At 38.1% G+C, this 15,936-nt stretch overlaps 3 protein-coding genes across 3 annotated transcripts; 2 read left to right on the forward strand and 1 right to left on the reverse strand.

The window, feature by feature from the left end:
• Positions 1-4,165: 4,165 nt before the first annotated feature.
• On the forward strand, positions 4,166-5,101 carry LOC310995286 (olfactory receptor 52N5-like; the record flags this gene model as incomplete). The annotated part of the gene is made up of 1 exon (XM_083984299.1): positions 4,166-5,101. One exon carries the CDS (start codon positions 4,166-4,168, stop codon positions 5,099-5,101), a length of 936 nt encoding a protein of 311 aa, XP_083840425.1.
• Positions 5,102-7,425: 2,324 nt separating this feature from the next.
• chrna10a (cholinergic receptor, nicotinic, alpha 10a) lies at positions 7,426-11,502 on the reverse strand (the record flags this gene model as incomplete). The annotated part of the gene is made up of 5 exons (XM_083984831.1): positions 7,426-8,114; positions 8,626-9,158; positions 9,780-9,934; positions 10,391-10,536; positions 11,442-11,502. 5 exons carry the CDS (start codon positions 11,500-11,502, stop codon positions 7,426-7,428), a joined length of 1,584 nt encoding a protein of 527 aa, XP_083840957.1.
• A 1,104-nt stretch (positions 11,503-12,606) lies between these two features.
• On the forward strand, positions 12,607-13,933 carry LOC310995600 (post-GPI attachment to proteins factor 2-like; the record flags this gene model as incomplete). The annotated part of the gene is made up of 5 exons (XM_083984695.1): positions 12,607-12,774; positions 12,973-13,222; positions 13,332-13,438; positions 13,559-13,667; positions 13,803-13,933. The coding sequence occupies 5 exons, from the start codon at positions 12,607-12,609 to the stop codon at positions 13,931-13,933; spliced, it is 765 nt and encodes a 254-aa protein (XP_083840821.1).
• Positions 13,934-15,936: the final 2,003 nt, after the last annotated feature.

Genomic DNA, 15,936 nt, shown 5'->3' on the forward strand with positions numbered 1-15,936 from the left:
GTTGCATTAAATAGTGTTTGTTCACTGCACATTGGCCAGCTAACGGCTGTGCTTCGCCTTGTGCCGAGAGTAGACTAGGTTGGAGAGGGCAGGCTTTCGCCTCACTCTCGGCGTGGCTTTTTGGCACGAAACTTTTATTGTACGAAGCTGAATCTGTGACACCTCCCCCTGCTGCGCCACCACACCCAGCACACCGTGGTCTACCAAACTGCCAAATTGACCGTGCGCCATGCTGCACTGGTCGAAACTTGCACTGCGCTGGCTGCGCCACCTTGTGCCGTGCCACAAAACTAGGGTCCAATATTTCTCCATTCCAGGTAAAAATGAGAAACAAGTTTTCTCCAGCAATATGTGGGTTGTGACCCACGTGTTGTTCTTGTTACTTGACCATTGACCAGTGCTGTTGAACACAACGGTTCCTAATGTTTGTCTGTAACCACTGTTGACTCATAGTACAAAGTTATTTTGAATCCTCAGTGAGTCTTGGTTTCAACAAAATTGTAAAGAAATTGGGACACTACATATTTGTGTCTGTTGTAGTAGTGATCATACAAATTACAAATAGGCTATAAACTTTTAAATCAAAGGTAATTAAACATGAGGTTTTTCTTAATGATCAGATTCACTGAATGCATCATGATCCAGCAGAGCAGGTGGTCATTTTCCAAATTTCAACCTACGGTGTTGGTGTGACCTGACTGGATTTAGAAATTTGACCCGAACTTATCCTCTTTTCATTAATTTGCATTAGATTAAGACTGTATTGATGATTGCACACTAACAGGAATAGTGGAAATAATCATATCCAGGAATCTTTCAGTGAAAGAGCTACTGCAACCATATCATGTAACTGAACACACTACAAGTTTACAGAATTACATCAGCCAGATTCCTAATTACTTTGTCAGAAGAGCTCCATTGAGGCATGATTAGATGGTGTGTTATTAACTGTCTCACAACACAATTAATCCCTTGACAATTAGTAAGCCTCCAGTTGATAATGACATTCCTTGTTATTTGCTAATGATGAGGATGTTGTTAAATAACACTCATGGGAAGCTGTAGCCAGTGAGGTTCCACGAGACATAACAAATTATAAACATTAGATTCTTTTTTGATTCTTTATCTTTATTCAAGTATGTTATTATGTTAAATCTTTTAACACATTGATTTCATGTACCACAAAATAGTATTTGCTAAAAGCGTGTTTGTCCCCATATGTCATAATTGGTTTATAAAATGATATTTCAAGTTTTAAAGAATATTTTGAATACCAAAATAGATTAGACATATTATATATATAAACATGTTAATATTATACTGTCTGACCATCTCATATTTTCTTCGAGACAACATGAGGAAAATAATAATTGAAAAACTATGGAACTGAAGTGGTCACATCAGGCCTTTGGGAACCAAGACACTGTTTATAGACACAAAAGGGCCGTTAGGACACAAGGACATTAGTCTAACCCAGGAGAAATGGACATGATGGACCCTGGAGTTGCTTTGTTAATTGACTTTAACTTTTAATTACTGTCTGTGGTCTTTACCTTATAGATGTCACATTGAAATTGAAATTTTTAAATTGGTTCCAGTGTATGTAATCTTGTGTGATTTTCACTTTCACTTTCACAATGAATTAAAGTTAAAATTAATTTAATGTGTTTATGCACTTAAAACTCACTCTATCCTCTCTAGACCATATTGTGACTTTTGAATCATCTTTTTCCTACAATTTTCTAATGTGAACATGAAAGAAACGTTGAATAAAAAATGTTTAAATAAATGTGAAGTGGTGGCACAGTAGGTTGAGCAGGCGCCCTATAGGCTAAAGTCCTTGCTGCAGGCCCCGGTTCGAATCCTGCATTGGACGGCCCTCCTGCATGGCATTCCCCCTCTCTCTGACTCCCCATTTCCTGTCTCTCTCAACTGTGCTATCTAATAAAGGCATAAAAAGCCACAAAATATACAAAAACAAATAAATAAATATGAAGTGATTTGAGTGCGTTTTAGTCTTTGCTGACATCACTTTGTTAATGATTGATTCTATCAATTTTAGATCAATAATTGCAATTTTAAGACATCTGAAAGAATTGCACTTGAATAAAGCCTGTCAACTTTTAACTTCAAACCATTTCCATTTTAAACCCTGATCATTTAGCTGAGAGATTTTAGAGAAGAATGGGCAGACTGGTGAGAGCTGACAGAAAAGCTGCACTCACAAAATCTGAGACTGCCGTGGATACAGGATAAACAAAACTGAGCAGATTAAGACTGGAAACACATAGCTTCGCCTAATGAGTCTTGTCATGAATTCAAAATTAAGTGTTGCCATTTAGACAATTAGAGGCTTATGTCGGACTGGTGGGATGTCGGAATGGCAGTTGCCCCCCGCTTAAAAATGACCATAGGATACAAACAAAACTTTGTGATGTGGGGTGGAGCTGTGATGCCAAAGATTTTTTGCTTAGTTTGTTGTGCTCACTTGCTCAGTTAGCATTAGCTATAATAGGCATAGCCAGCTGGGTAGATGTATGCAAGTAAAACTAGCTTCATGCGGTGCTTGCTTAATGATTTTTTTTTTCTTTTATTAAACATCCTGCCTTTCCGACAATTCCTTTAAAGTAACATTGCGGAGTTTTTCGGCCTTAAAATAATGTTTCCAGACTCATTGCAATGGTAGAAAAATGGTTAATAGGATGAATGGTGCTGCCGCTGCAGTCTGAGCCGGGTCGCATCGGCTGAAACTGCACTATGTAACTTCCCTGCACGGGTACGAAACACCGCCCCCCCTCATCCCCCCCTCCCCTCTGCGTCGAGGGAGAGACGTGGTGGGTAAAAGCGAAACTTACGGTTCTCCTCCGGTCGTCGTCGTCACCGCGTCAGACGATAGCGCTTCTCAACCAGATGGTGGAAGCACTGAGCTGAAGCTCCGCAATGTTGCTTTAATAGCTTTTTTTTTCCCAAAAAATGATTTTGCACTGGTTGGGCTTACGCAATGATGAAAAGAGTTGGTTAAGTTTAGTGGTAGTGGCTAGACAGGCAGACTAGTCCCTGTCTGCGCTCTGCTGCATAATTATGCACAACCATGTGGGTTTTCCTCTATCAGCATGTATTAAAGGAGGGAGTCACCTGTTAAATAATGCACATTTCCTTATGTTGAAAGCCTTGTCGGAATTGTGGGACGTTTGCATGTCGAAATAGGGCTATGTCGGAATGGTGGTATATTTAAATGGTGGGTTGTCGGAATGGTGGGATGTCGGAATGACAGCATGTAACCTTTTTAAGCATGTATGTTTCACTGTCATTAAACACAGGAGGGGGCTTGGCTTACGGGCCCCCTTGTGATCACACCTTTGTGTGAACAATTCATAGTTATTGTAAAGCACTGGCTGGAATTCATTAGTGAGATATGGTAAAAAAAAAAAAAAAAATACATGTGATGTCATATTTATTAAGGAGGCATCTGACCTTTAGGGGCTTCACCTACCCACATGTGTGCAAGGATTTCCATATCTGTCCATTTGGGAATCTACAGTTCCAGGAGGCTAAGTTAAATCTAACCCTAACACTTTCACTCTTGTGAGAGAGAGCAAGTTGTTGTCAGATGTCCCTCAGGCTGAAGATAAAAGAGATCACGATCTACTGTAGCCAGTCCAGATTGCTACCGCCTAGGTAATACCCTCTATCACTGTTAGCCTATCAACATACATAAATGTGACAATGCATGCTTATTGTTTGTGTTTTGCATTTATTTGATATATTTACATGACAATGTTCCTCGTCAATTAAACTACTAAGGTGCTGAGTACTGCCAGTTTGAATGTTAATGTTTAATTTCATGTTTTTAACTGCAGAACACTTTGGTGCACATACAGAAGGAGACAGAAATCAATACTTAAAACGTAAGTATTACATATTCAGCATTAATTGTTTAATTATATAATGTTTAAGTTTAATTTCTTAGTAATATTTAGAGTTTTTTCATATTGTCCTTATGGATAAAAAATATAAAATGCAATAATGGTGCCTGATGTGTGACACTAAATGCTTCCCAGATACATTTTATGTCAGCTTCGATTTTCTTTTATCCACCATCACTATTATTAAGCTACTAACTGTTTTTTTTTCCTTTTCCAGGTTGTCCATTGACTTAAACAGAATGGAAAGAAACATGACAATTTCAAGTGACATCTTAGAGATCCAAGGGTTTGACATATCTCCAGAGTTCACATACCCTCTGTTTTTCTTACTGCTGTTTGTTTACTTTTCCCTGCTTTTTTCAAACATTGGAGTGTTTGTACTTATCATCACTGAGAAGAGTTTGCACCAGCCGATGTACATCCTCTTTTGTAACCTGTCTGTCAATGATCTGATAGGTAACACAGTCCTACTGCCTCAGCTGATGGCTCATATCATTTCGACTGAACGATTCATCACCTACAACCAGTGTGTGACTCAAGCTTTTTACAGCCACACATTCGGTTCAGCTTCACACATGATTCTCATCATTATGGCAATTGACAGATATGTGGCTATATGTCACCCTTTACGATACAACTCCATCATGACTACAAAGGCCGTGATCGGCCTGTCAGCAACTGCATGGGGGGTGTCATTACTGCTTGTGTCTGTTCTGATCGGTCTTACAGTGAGGTTGTCCCGTTGTAGATCAGTTGTACAAAATGCTTATTGTGACAATGCATCACTGTTCAAACTTTCTTGTGAGGATGTGTCCATCAACAATATCTATGGACTCTTTTTCACTGTGCTGCTGTTTAGTTGCTCAATTGGAGGCATTGCTGTCACCTACTTCAGAATAGCTCTCATCTGCTGGATCAAGAAAAACAAAGAATTGAACAACAGAGCTCTGCAAACATGTGCGAGCCACCTTGTTCTGTATCTAATCATGCTCTGGTCAGGATTTTTAACCATCATACTGCATCGTTTCCCAAATCACCCAGATTTAAGGAAGATTGCATATATTTTATTTCATGTTGTCCCTGCTAATTTAAATCCAATTATTTATGGAATGCAAACAAGATCATTACGCGATAAAATTATCCAAATATTACAAAGAAATGTGTCTCCAACCTAATGCCTTCTATCTTCTGCATAAAACATACTGTATAGAGAAATATAAACAAAGCATGGCAGACCTGTTCTAAAGCCTGTCTGTATATACTAAGATGTTTGTTTTACTTGTAATAAGTCACCTTTTTTTCAGTGAGTGAGATTGTGTTTCAGTACTCTTATAATAAAGACAGAGTAACATTAACAAAGTCATCAAATTTCTGAAATTACAGTAACTGCATTTTCCTTTAATGAATGAATGAGTGGTGAATTAACATTTTTCAACTTGCTGCTTTTCCGCTGCTGTGTGAGTCATTATGTCCCTCTATACAGGACTAATAACACTGCAGTCACAATCATTTTATTTGAAAAATATTTGTGTAATGTCAAATGTTAATGAATCACAATGAGTCCTAATAACAGTTCAATTTATTTTAGATCATTGTTTACTATCACTTCTGATTCTGATGAGAGGATTGGTCAGATACACAGTTAGATTGTAAGCTCATCTCATTTTAGTGACTCTGGATGTTATAATCTCCCTTACATTGTGGCCTTTCTGCATACACTGTACAATTGTAACAACAGTAGATACTTTTGAACTGATATGTACCATTGTATTCACAAAAAAACTACTGCCCTCATCTTTCCACATTGCTTGCTGAAATTAGGCTGTGTTTCCTCGTAGTAGACTATAGATCTTGTGATGAAAGGTCAGCCAGAGGTCTCCTAAGATCCAGTGGTCTGATTATTGAATCCCCCATATCAAATTTGTCTAAAAGACAATTCTCATCCTCGCTGAATGTGGAAGTGCACATTTTTTCAAATCGTTTTCATTTCAAAGGTAATACACTGTACTGCTGATGAAGCATTCGGTCTGTTTTCTTCAGATTAAAGAGTTATGGCCCATTTTGCACCATAAAGACCAGGGATAATGCAGATCAAGAGAGAAGCAAATGGCTGTGATCCAGGGGATTTAACAGATAATCCATGTGGGTTACACTGAGGGTTGTTCTGATTTCATACAAAGAACCCTCTCTGGATGTGTATTGACTTTTTCATTGAGTTGTTGATGCAACTGATGTAATACAATGCCCAATCTTGTTTTTTTGTGTGCGTGTGTGTTTTTTTTTTTTTTTTTACAAACTTTCATGGAAATGTATATCATAAACAATTTATGTCGAATACTCGGCATTAATGAAGAATCTGAAGAATTTGATTGATTAATTGAGCAGAACCCCCCCCACCCTCTTCCCCCTCCCTATCAAGTGCGTCTGTATGTATGTAACATCCAAGTTTTGGGACCTGTGTTTATCTAGTTTTGACATACCAACTGTACAATGGAAACACCATGGTTCTCTCTTTTCTTTTTTGCTATTGTTTTTGTTCTTTGACTGTCTGTTTGTTGTTGTTTTTTGTTTGTTTGTGTGTTTGTTTCTTGTTTTTGATCATTGTGTATTATCCTTATTACTATGAATTTGTATTATTTCATTTCTTTGAAAAAAACTGTCATGCACTACTATAAGTAGAACACATGAATCCGTCCCATTTCACCTGTGAAAGTTTAAGAAAATAAATAAATAAACAATTCATTGACATTTTTAATATCTCTACTGGGAATCTTACTCAAATTTTCTTAGAGGAGATAGATGCGATAACAATATGGGTGCATATATGGCAACACCAGTTATGATACAGGGACATACTGTATTCTCTATGTCCTAAATTACATTTGTGTATGGACAGTACTCCATCACTGTTCCTGAGAGACATCATTTTCACATGTTTGGGTAACTTTCTGTCTGGAATGTTATTTGTTTCATCACCAGCCTTATGAACTACACCAGTAAAATTATTTATCGTTACATACATACAATCTTACATAATTTACTCATCTAATAAAAAAAAAAGACTGTCAGTGAATTTCAACACCTCTTATTGCTTTTGTGAATCCTTTGACCTATAATTTCTGATACAAATAAATACATGTTGTAAAGAAACTAATCAGAGCATAATTTAAAAAAAAAAAAATGAAAGCACAAAACTGTGGAAATACAACAGGAAATTGTGTGTGATTTGACAACAGACTTTCTATTTCATGGCTGGGCTTGATAACTTTCACACAACATTCAAACAAAAGTTAGGTAAAGCAAGTTGTCAACAACCCATTAAACACTTATCAAAAATGAATTCTACTTAGGAATGCAGGAGGTTATGTGGTGACTTAGTCCTTAATGTTAATGTTATATGTGAATTATTGGATAAGCCATTAATCATTTACTACCCTGTAATGACCTTTGTCACGCTCAAGTTAACACTGTCATTAAATTCTTTTCAGAATTCCCGCAGTTAGATAGCTTTGCCCATGATGAGCAGGCTCATTAAAAACACCATTATGAAAAATATCCACATGAAGAAACGGTCTAAAACTTTCGCTACCTTCTTCCACTCCCCAGTCCTTTTCTGTGTGGCCCTCTGATCCCTGTAACAGTTGGCTATATACTCAATATTACGCAGCAGCTGCCTATCATTGCTTTGGGTGCAGCAGGAGATCTCTCGTTCCTTTCTCTCTCCCTCACTCACACCTCCCTTCCTGCATCTCATTTGACCCCCTGAATCCCCACAGTCCATGCTCATGAAAATGTCATTTTTCCAAGTGGTGTAGTGGTTGGTAGGATTCTTCCCAATTGAGCCCAAAGGACTCATCATCTGATCCATGTCTTCCCTCTCCTCGGTCACTGCCTCCTGTCCTCTCTCCATTTTGAAGACACAGTCCTCTCTACATGGCCCTGCCTGACCATTCATGGTGCAGTTGGTGTTCTTTACAGGCGGGGGCTCCTGTTTCTCCGGCTGTGGCGACATGCAGTTTTCCCCAACTTCGTAAACAAAGCACACTCTGGCCATGTACTGCAGAATTACTTTCTTGGCCCACTTGGGAACAGGCTTGGCATCTGGACCACAGTGGTGTATGTTCATTATGAAGATGGTTAGGGCAGTGGAGGCTGTGATCATGGTCATTGTTGCGATGTAATACTTTCCTGTGGGAGAAAATAAGAAAAAAATAAACATGTTGTTACTTACATGTAACAACACACTGCAAAAACTCAAAATCTTTCCAAGAATATTTGTCTTATTTCTTTTCAAAATGTCTCATTTCTAGTCAAAACTAATCTCTTTCCACTTAAAATAAGACTCATCACCTAAAAATTAATTTATTTTTAGATAATTTTCACTTGTTTCAAACTAATTTTCACTTGAAATAAGTAGAAAAATCTGCCAGTGAAAGCAAGTTGTTTGTGCTTGTAATAAGAAAGAAAAACTTGATCCACTGTCAGATTTACTTATTTCAAGTGAAAATCTGCTTGAAAGAAGTAAAAAGTGTCTAAAAACAAGCTACTTTTTATGTGATGAGTCTTATTTTAAGTAGAATGAGGTTCGTTTTGACTAGAAATGAGACATTTTGACTGGAAATGAGACAAATATTCCTGGTAAGATTTTGAGTTTTTGCAGTGCATGTGTTGGGTTTTGACACTCATGTATTGCCCTTACCAATAAGAGGTACATTCTCAGAGGGTGGCATGATCTCTGCAACCAACAGCTGAAAGACAGTGAGGGCCAGCATCACAGTGACTCCCAATGACACCTTCTCTCCAGAGTCAGCGGGCAAGTAGAAGCCCAGTGGAGCCAGAAAAGAGATCATCACACATGGTATAAGCAAGTTAAAAACATAAAAGGATGCTCGTCTCTTCAGCTTCAGCGTGTAGGTCACATCCGGGTAAGGGTCAGCACAGCAGCCATACTGAATCACATTCCTCTTAGCTGGCATACCCTGCACTTCCCACTCAACATTGTCCACCAGATCAGCCAGGTCTGCACTGTCCATGGCGTTTAGGATATCCAGCTGGTTACCATTATAGGTCCAGGAGCCATAGGTGAACCTGCATTGTTGAGCATCGAAGGGGAAGAAAGACACGTCCACTTTGCAAGAACTCTTGGTGATAGCTGGGGAATCCCACATGATCTGGCCATCGTCTCGGATCACCACATTGGTGTCCATAGGGCCAGTAAAATGATCATCTGCACTGGAAGACAAAGAAAACTTGTCTGGAACCTGAAATTAGAGCAGCTGTGTTCACAGTCATACCAAAAGCTAATTGATATATAGAAGTTGAACTACCTGGAAGCAGGTGGAGAATGTTTAGAGAGAGACAATTGATCAGGATACCAAGGCACAAGTACAACTGAGAGAAGAGTCAACACATTTTGAAGAGTTGTACTCATTCATCAGTGTTATGTCTGCATTTTATATCTTTTCAGTAATGCAAAATGTTTGTATTTTCATGTGTTAGCATGTGGCTATCCTATGTCACCTGTTGGTGGGTCATCATAATCAATGTGATATCATCAGAGGCATCACTCAGACTTAAAAGCATGTTCCTTGACCCTGTTCTTCCCTGTTCCTCCTTTTTTGTCAGAAAAGTGGTGCCTCTGATTTTAAGTTTAAATTTAAGTTATTATTGTTTTCAATGTCCTTTGGATGACTGCAGTAGTTACATTACTGGTGTATAAAGAGCAGACAGAGGCCTGGACACTCCCATGAATAATAGCTTCAAGGACTGTTCAGCTTGTGCCTCATATACTGACCAAAAAGAGCCAAAGTAAGTTAATCACTGAATGATTAACCCAATACCATTCCGACCTACTTGTTATATAGGACTATATCAGGTCTCCATACATAACTACTAGGTATACGGATGGTATCAAGTCCATCGTAATCATCTTTATTCCATCTGAGGTGTGCATCAACCCACACTTGCCGTATCCATAAATATGCAGTCAAAATTTGGTTTCGCTCATCCTGTAAAACATTGAAATTTATACAAAATAAATAACAAATACATAAGGTAAACAATAATGTTATGACACATTAAAATAGCACAGGATTGGACTAACATAATCAGTGAATCTTTTTCTTTTCTTTTCTTTGATGTTGTTTAGTATAGAATTTCAAAAATTTCACAATCTCCTCAGACCCCAAGGTAACGGTATACCAGTGGACCTCCGTTACATTTTGTTTAATCAAAAGACTAAGTAGTATTGAGGAGGTTGAAGCCTGGGAAAGTGTCCAAAACACACATATTCACTTTTTTATTATTATTATTATTATTATTATTATTATTATTATTACTCAAATATTACTGAATCAATGAACCAATTATGAAATTTTCAGATTATGTGTTCTGGCTAATCAATTAATTGACCATTGTTTCTGGTCCATTCTTTAGACATAAGAACTTGTACACTGGTTTTTTACCATGTCGATAATTTGTGACAGTGTAACCTGCAGGGTCACATTCAGGATGGTGTTTGTGTCCTCCACAGGCCTCAGTGCACTAGTATAGTTGGTGAATAAATCTTTCAGCAGCTTCTGAGCATATTTCCCATGAGCACACCAGCAGGCTAAGACAGGGAAAGAAACAGTTTACAGCCAATGACAAAATTTAGGACATTCTGATGGGACCATTTTTTCTGGTCAGAGTCATTCAGTGCTGAGAAGACTGAGGTGATAAGAAACAGTGCATGAGGGGTAATGTGGCTGCATGACAGATGGTGGAAGGGGGCAAAGGGGATGTTAGGTTAGATTGCCCTTCTCTAAAGCTCCAGAAAGAGATCAGGCAAATCTGACATTATGTAGGCCTATACCAGCAACATCTTTCTCTGTTTAGCCTGTGTCCTGCAGTGTAGTGTGTGTTTATTGATCACTTTATCCTCAGGATACACAGCATGTGGAAATCAAAATGAGCCTAAAATTCTGATTTAACATTTACATCATGGGAAAATAAAGTTAGAATTTTCCTTCTTTTTTTTTCTTCTTTTTTTTCATCTAAAAAAATATTGTTCACAAACATAATTATTCTATTCATAGAATTTCTTCACTCATACTTTTAAATTAAGGAGAATCATGACAGCAGATGTTTGATAGCCTACTTTTAAAAATAGCAACAATAGCCTATCTTCTAACTGGGGCTTGTTTCTAATGTCAGCATTGGATTTGGGTGAGCCAGATGTTAACCCTGAGCTGGATACAAAGAAGGTCTATGGGATTATGATGATGGCAAAATCCCTGAACAACTGGCTGCAAGTTTGCAGATTGTGAGTATCATCTTTTATGGAAGAGCAAGGAAAATCTAAGGAGAAATGATGATTAAATGTAAAAACGGTGGGCTATTATAAAATGAGATGAGAATTTGAATTCTGCAAACTTTCTACTTATCTTTCATCGTCAATAGCCTAACTAGATGCAAGAAGAAATATCGAGTTATGAGTCCGTATTTTAACCTCGAGTAAAATGGATGGAAACTTACGTGGAAAAATACTGACACACAGAAGTAACCGAATAAAAGTTTGGATTCTCCGACGTTTCATTTTTGTTGAAACAAGTTATCTCGATCCAAAGATCATGTGAGCTGCTCTGTAGCTACCAAACAGGTTTGCAAATAGGCCTAAACAAAAAACAAAAATTAAAAGCAGAAAAAGACGAAAAGGAGGGAAAATTAAAAAAAAAAAAAAAAAAGAGTAAAAACTGTGGTGAATTCAGCAGTGATCAGTCATGCGTTTGAGATCCAGCCTCATCCAGCACAAATGATCAGACGAGTGTGGGAAAGAGAAAGGAGAGGCGGGGCAGCGGATTTACAGCAGGAACAAGACCTAATAGGCTACATCTAGCTACATGTTAACCCCGCACACACACTGAATTCGTAAACAGCTGTTACACACACGACATGTTTTTGGAAGGAAATAAATGATAGGAAATAGATGTTTCACTGCTCCAGTTCAGCACCACGGAGAGCTCTCGGCTCCGTCCTCTGACAACAGCCAGGCTGGAAACTCAGCTGTTTGCTCTGTTCGTTCCGTTACGAAACGTCATTTATTTCGCATCTGAGCATCATTTTGACGTATAAACGTGGCAGCCTCATCACTGCCATCCTGCTCTTACTTTCGCTTCCGGGTGCTGCTGTTCCACACTTAGCTACTAGATTTCCTTCTTGCTGTCTGTCGCTCAACGCGGACGCTGCAAACATCAATCTGACCGTAATCTAACGGATGCCAACATGTCGCAGCAAGGATTTCCATTAGGTGGGTCATGATCCCCAGTTTACAAGAGCTCTGCTCATGATTCAGCTGCGTGCTGGAGCCTGATAGGCTAATGAATGTAAATCGTAACGGCGTTACGATATTGACGAGCCAGCTGCGTGTCTAAACAGATTTCAGGTAGGTTGAGTTCAGTTCGTTCTTCAGACATAATGTGTTCAGTAAATGCATGTCCTCAATAACTGCATGGTCAATAAACTGTCTAACATGACATGTTCACTAGCCTACTTTCTAAATTTATGAATAGGCTATTGATTCCTGATTTCCATAAAACCAAATGTGTTTTGCCCTAGCTTAGACTGTGTTGGAGATGGTTTAGGGTATGGGCTTAAAGGCTCTGTGTTTAAAAATAACACCTGCTTACCATTTCAGACCAAGATGCTACAAGGATCCAATATTTTGGGGCATGAGAGGCCCCTGGTCATCAGGATATCATTTGCATCGTGTGTTCTGATAACTGTATGCCTACCACTGCTTGGACTGATAGCCTGTGTCTTCATATCCTCTGTTTTTCATTTTGAGGACTCCACTGGTACGCACTGCCAGGTAGGCTAACGTTGATTTTTTTTGCAAATGTAACCAACTGTAGCCTATTTTTCTCACCACGTGTAGTGCCCTGCTGTAGTTTAATCACAAGAAATGTGTTTTTCTCCTTTTGTTTTCTCCTGTCACCACTTCTTTAGATTTGATTTAAATCCTAAACAAATATTTTGGTACAAAACCCAATCATTTCTGTTTCTCTAGGTTCCTAACTACCTGCCATCCATCAGTGCCTCAATAAGCCTTAGTCCTGAGTGCCACATATGGCGGTTCTGCATCGGACTGCACTCAGCACCAAGGTTCTTGGTGGCGTTCACCTACTTCAAATTTTATAAAACACGATTTGCCTCGAAGTTCCCTGAAAGTTTACTCAGCTGCTTGAACCTGGCCTTTTCTATTTCTGAAAACCTTGGCCTGCTACTCCTTACTTATGTATCATCCAGTGAGACATACTGTGAGTAGCCTAATCCATATTTTGAGATAATTTAAAACACAGTGCCTTTTATAAAATGATTTTATAAAATAAGTTACACCATGTATGTGTATATATTTTTTATCCTTAGTTGTACATAAGGAAGGCTTTGTCCTGTTCATCATCAGCTCTCTCATCTACATGCTGATAACCTGCCGTTTGTGGAAGGCCATTAAGAAGTATTCACTGAGCCCTGAGGTGAGATAATCGCACACTTTAAATTAAATTTTCTTGCATCATTTGCAGTTTTCTATTTTGGTAATTGTTGTTTATTATTATGTTTATTATATATTTATTATTATTTTTACTCCTGTACAGGATGCCAAGTCTCATCACTGGAAAGTGCGATTTTTACTTCTTAACATATCCTTCCTTGCTTTTGCTGGATTCTTTTATTGGAAACACAACGTGTACTGTGAATCAGGGAGTAAGTATTGAATCAGTTTGGGAAGGTTGTTGGAATAGTACATTTTGAAGAATGTTTGTAGTAATGGCATCTATAGCTGAAATACTGACCAAAACATAGATATCTATTCTAAAACACTGTTTGTCTTTTTCACAGGTTATACATTGTTTGCCTTGTTTGAGTATCTTGTTGTCTTCTCCAATATGGCCTTCCATCTTACAGCTGTGTGGGACTTTAAAAGCCGGGAGGTCATGGTCATCTCATCCTCTGAAGATAAAACTTTCTGACTAGAAACCTCAGGATCAAGTGCTAAATATACAACCTCTCAACCACCCGATGATAACAGCCTTGATCCTGCTCAAGAGGAAGAGTGGGATGAAGGCCTTTTCCATATATTTCCATGATGATGGCTCTCAAATCTTTAGGAGGTGTAGATGTCAGACAAGTACAAACAAGAGATAAGCACACATGCCTCTGGGTGTTATTCATTGATGTTTTCACCTAGCCTACATACAGTATGACATGTAATGTGCAATTTTAACTTTTGTATAATGTGCAATGTGGTTATACTAATGTTTGCCAAAGTAAAGTAACGGTTCTTTCAAATATACTTGGCTTTAATTTTGAAAAACTAACGAGAAAAGTCTAAAACGTGTAGTAAAGAGTGAAATATGTAGTAGAAATCAGGGTGTTCCTCAAACATTCCCAGTTTTGAGTCACAGATATAAGTGTCCACACAGAGAAACCATGGTTTTTGATACTGTACACAACATTCACATTTCCTCAGAAAACCCATCACGTATAATAACTGTGGTATATTCTAAATGCATTATTGGGACAACTATTAAGTCCATGCTTTGTCATTAGCTGCTTAGATTACATTTTTTATCCCGGTTTCAGCAATATCAAAGCTTTATTGAAAATTAAAATGTGGCCTCTATATGGCTTTAAGGCTGTCTTTTTAATCTAAAGCAAGTATTTTGATCACACGCTGCTTATGCCAAGGCCACTGAATGAAAACCCACACATTCAGGGATGCTAAAAATTGGTATGAATTCCCTGTTTCGTAGAGGATGTTATAAAATCCAATCCAATAAATTCAAACATGATTACATGCCCAAACACACCCACACATACAGTATAGATTGGCGTGACAAATGCTTGTACACTATAAAACAGTTATTACAGTGTTTATGTTACTGTGTAAAGGAGGATAGTATGGTAGGCCTACTTGCACAAACACAAATCACTGTATTGTGTCATGCATAGTTTCAAAAGCACTCATGATACATGGTTATGTTGTTTTACATAGCACTATGCAGGATCCCTATCCTTATTCAATAATAATAATAATGAAAATATGAAATAATGGATATAAGTGTCATAGAACCACAGTACTCTGAGGCTCCCTCTTCAAATCCAATTATGATGATGCAACTTCTGGCTAAGCACTAGCAATAAATCTCATTGGGAAGCAAGACAAATCTTACTTATCTCTACAACAGAAGAATTATATGTAGAAAAAAAAAACAATACAGAAAATTGTATTCCGAAATCCAGGAAGTACAGACAAATACTGTTTTTTGTTGTTGTTGGTTTTTTTTTTGTTATTAAACCTTTGTTTAATGAGCTAAAGGGCGACCTGGCCAAGAGGTCAGCAACACAGCATGTTACGATAAATTATTCCAGTACAAAAGGCATAAAGGAAGAAGGGTGAATGTGTGAGATGCTTAACGCAGTTGTATTGATAAGGAAGATCATCATTTATTTTGGATTAATTCATATAAAACCTTCGACTTTAGGACAAGTCTGACAGACAATGATATTGTGGCAGTCATGCACCTAATCAGTTGTAGATCCAAAATGAGCTTCCCACATCCTTCCAGTGTTGTCTGTAGGCTATATACACCAAATTGCATAACTTATTGTTAAAAATGTTTAACTTTGTATGTATGAATACACTGTAAACGCATATCAAACAGTGTACACTGACAGGCAAGGGCGTAACTTTGGGTTAAACATTGGGAGGGTCATGGTTTCTGCCCATAAAAGGATTTTTTTCAAGCAAAGTCAGCATGTATCTTTCGAGCTTGTATCTCTCGTGTGGGTGAAGAGTGCAAAATCATTAACCCTAACCATATATTAGTAACAGGAGTAAAAGGTGTTCTTACCACCACATTGATTCTGTGGCACCCTCCCCTGGCTTTAGCCTACCTCTAGCCAGCCACTAAACTACAAACAGCTACACATTGTAGGCCTACCTATGTGTTATGGCGATTTTGCCAAAATG

The sequence above is a fragment of the Trachurus trachurus genome, assembly GCF_905171665.1.
Source record: "Trachurus trachurus genome assembly, chromosome: 13".
NCBI classification, from domain to species: Eukaryota; Metazoa; Chordata; class Actinopteri; order Carangiformes; family Carangidae; genus Trachurus; species Trachurus trachurus.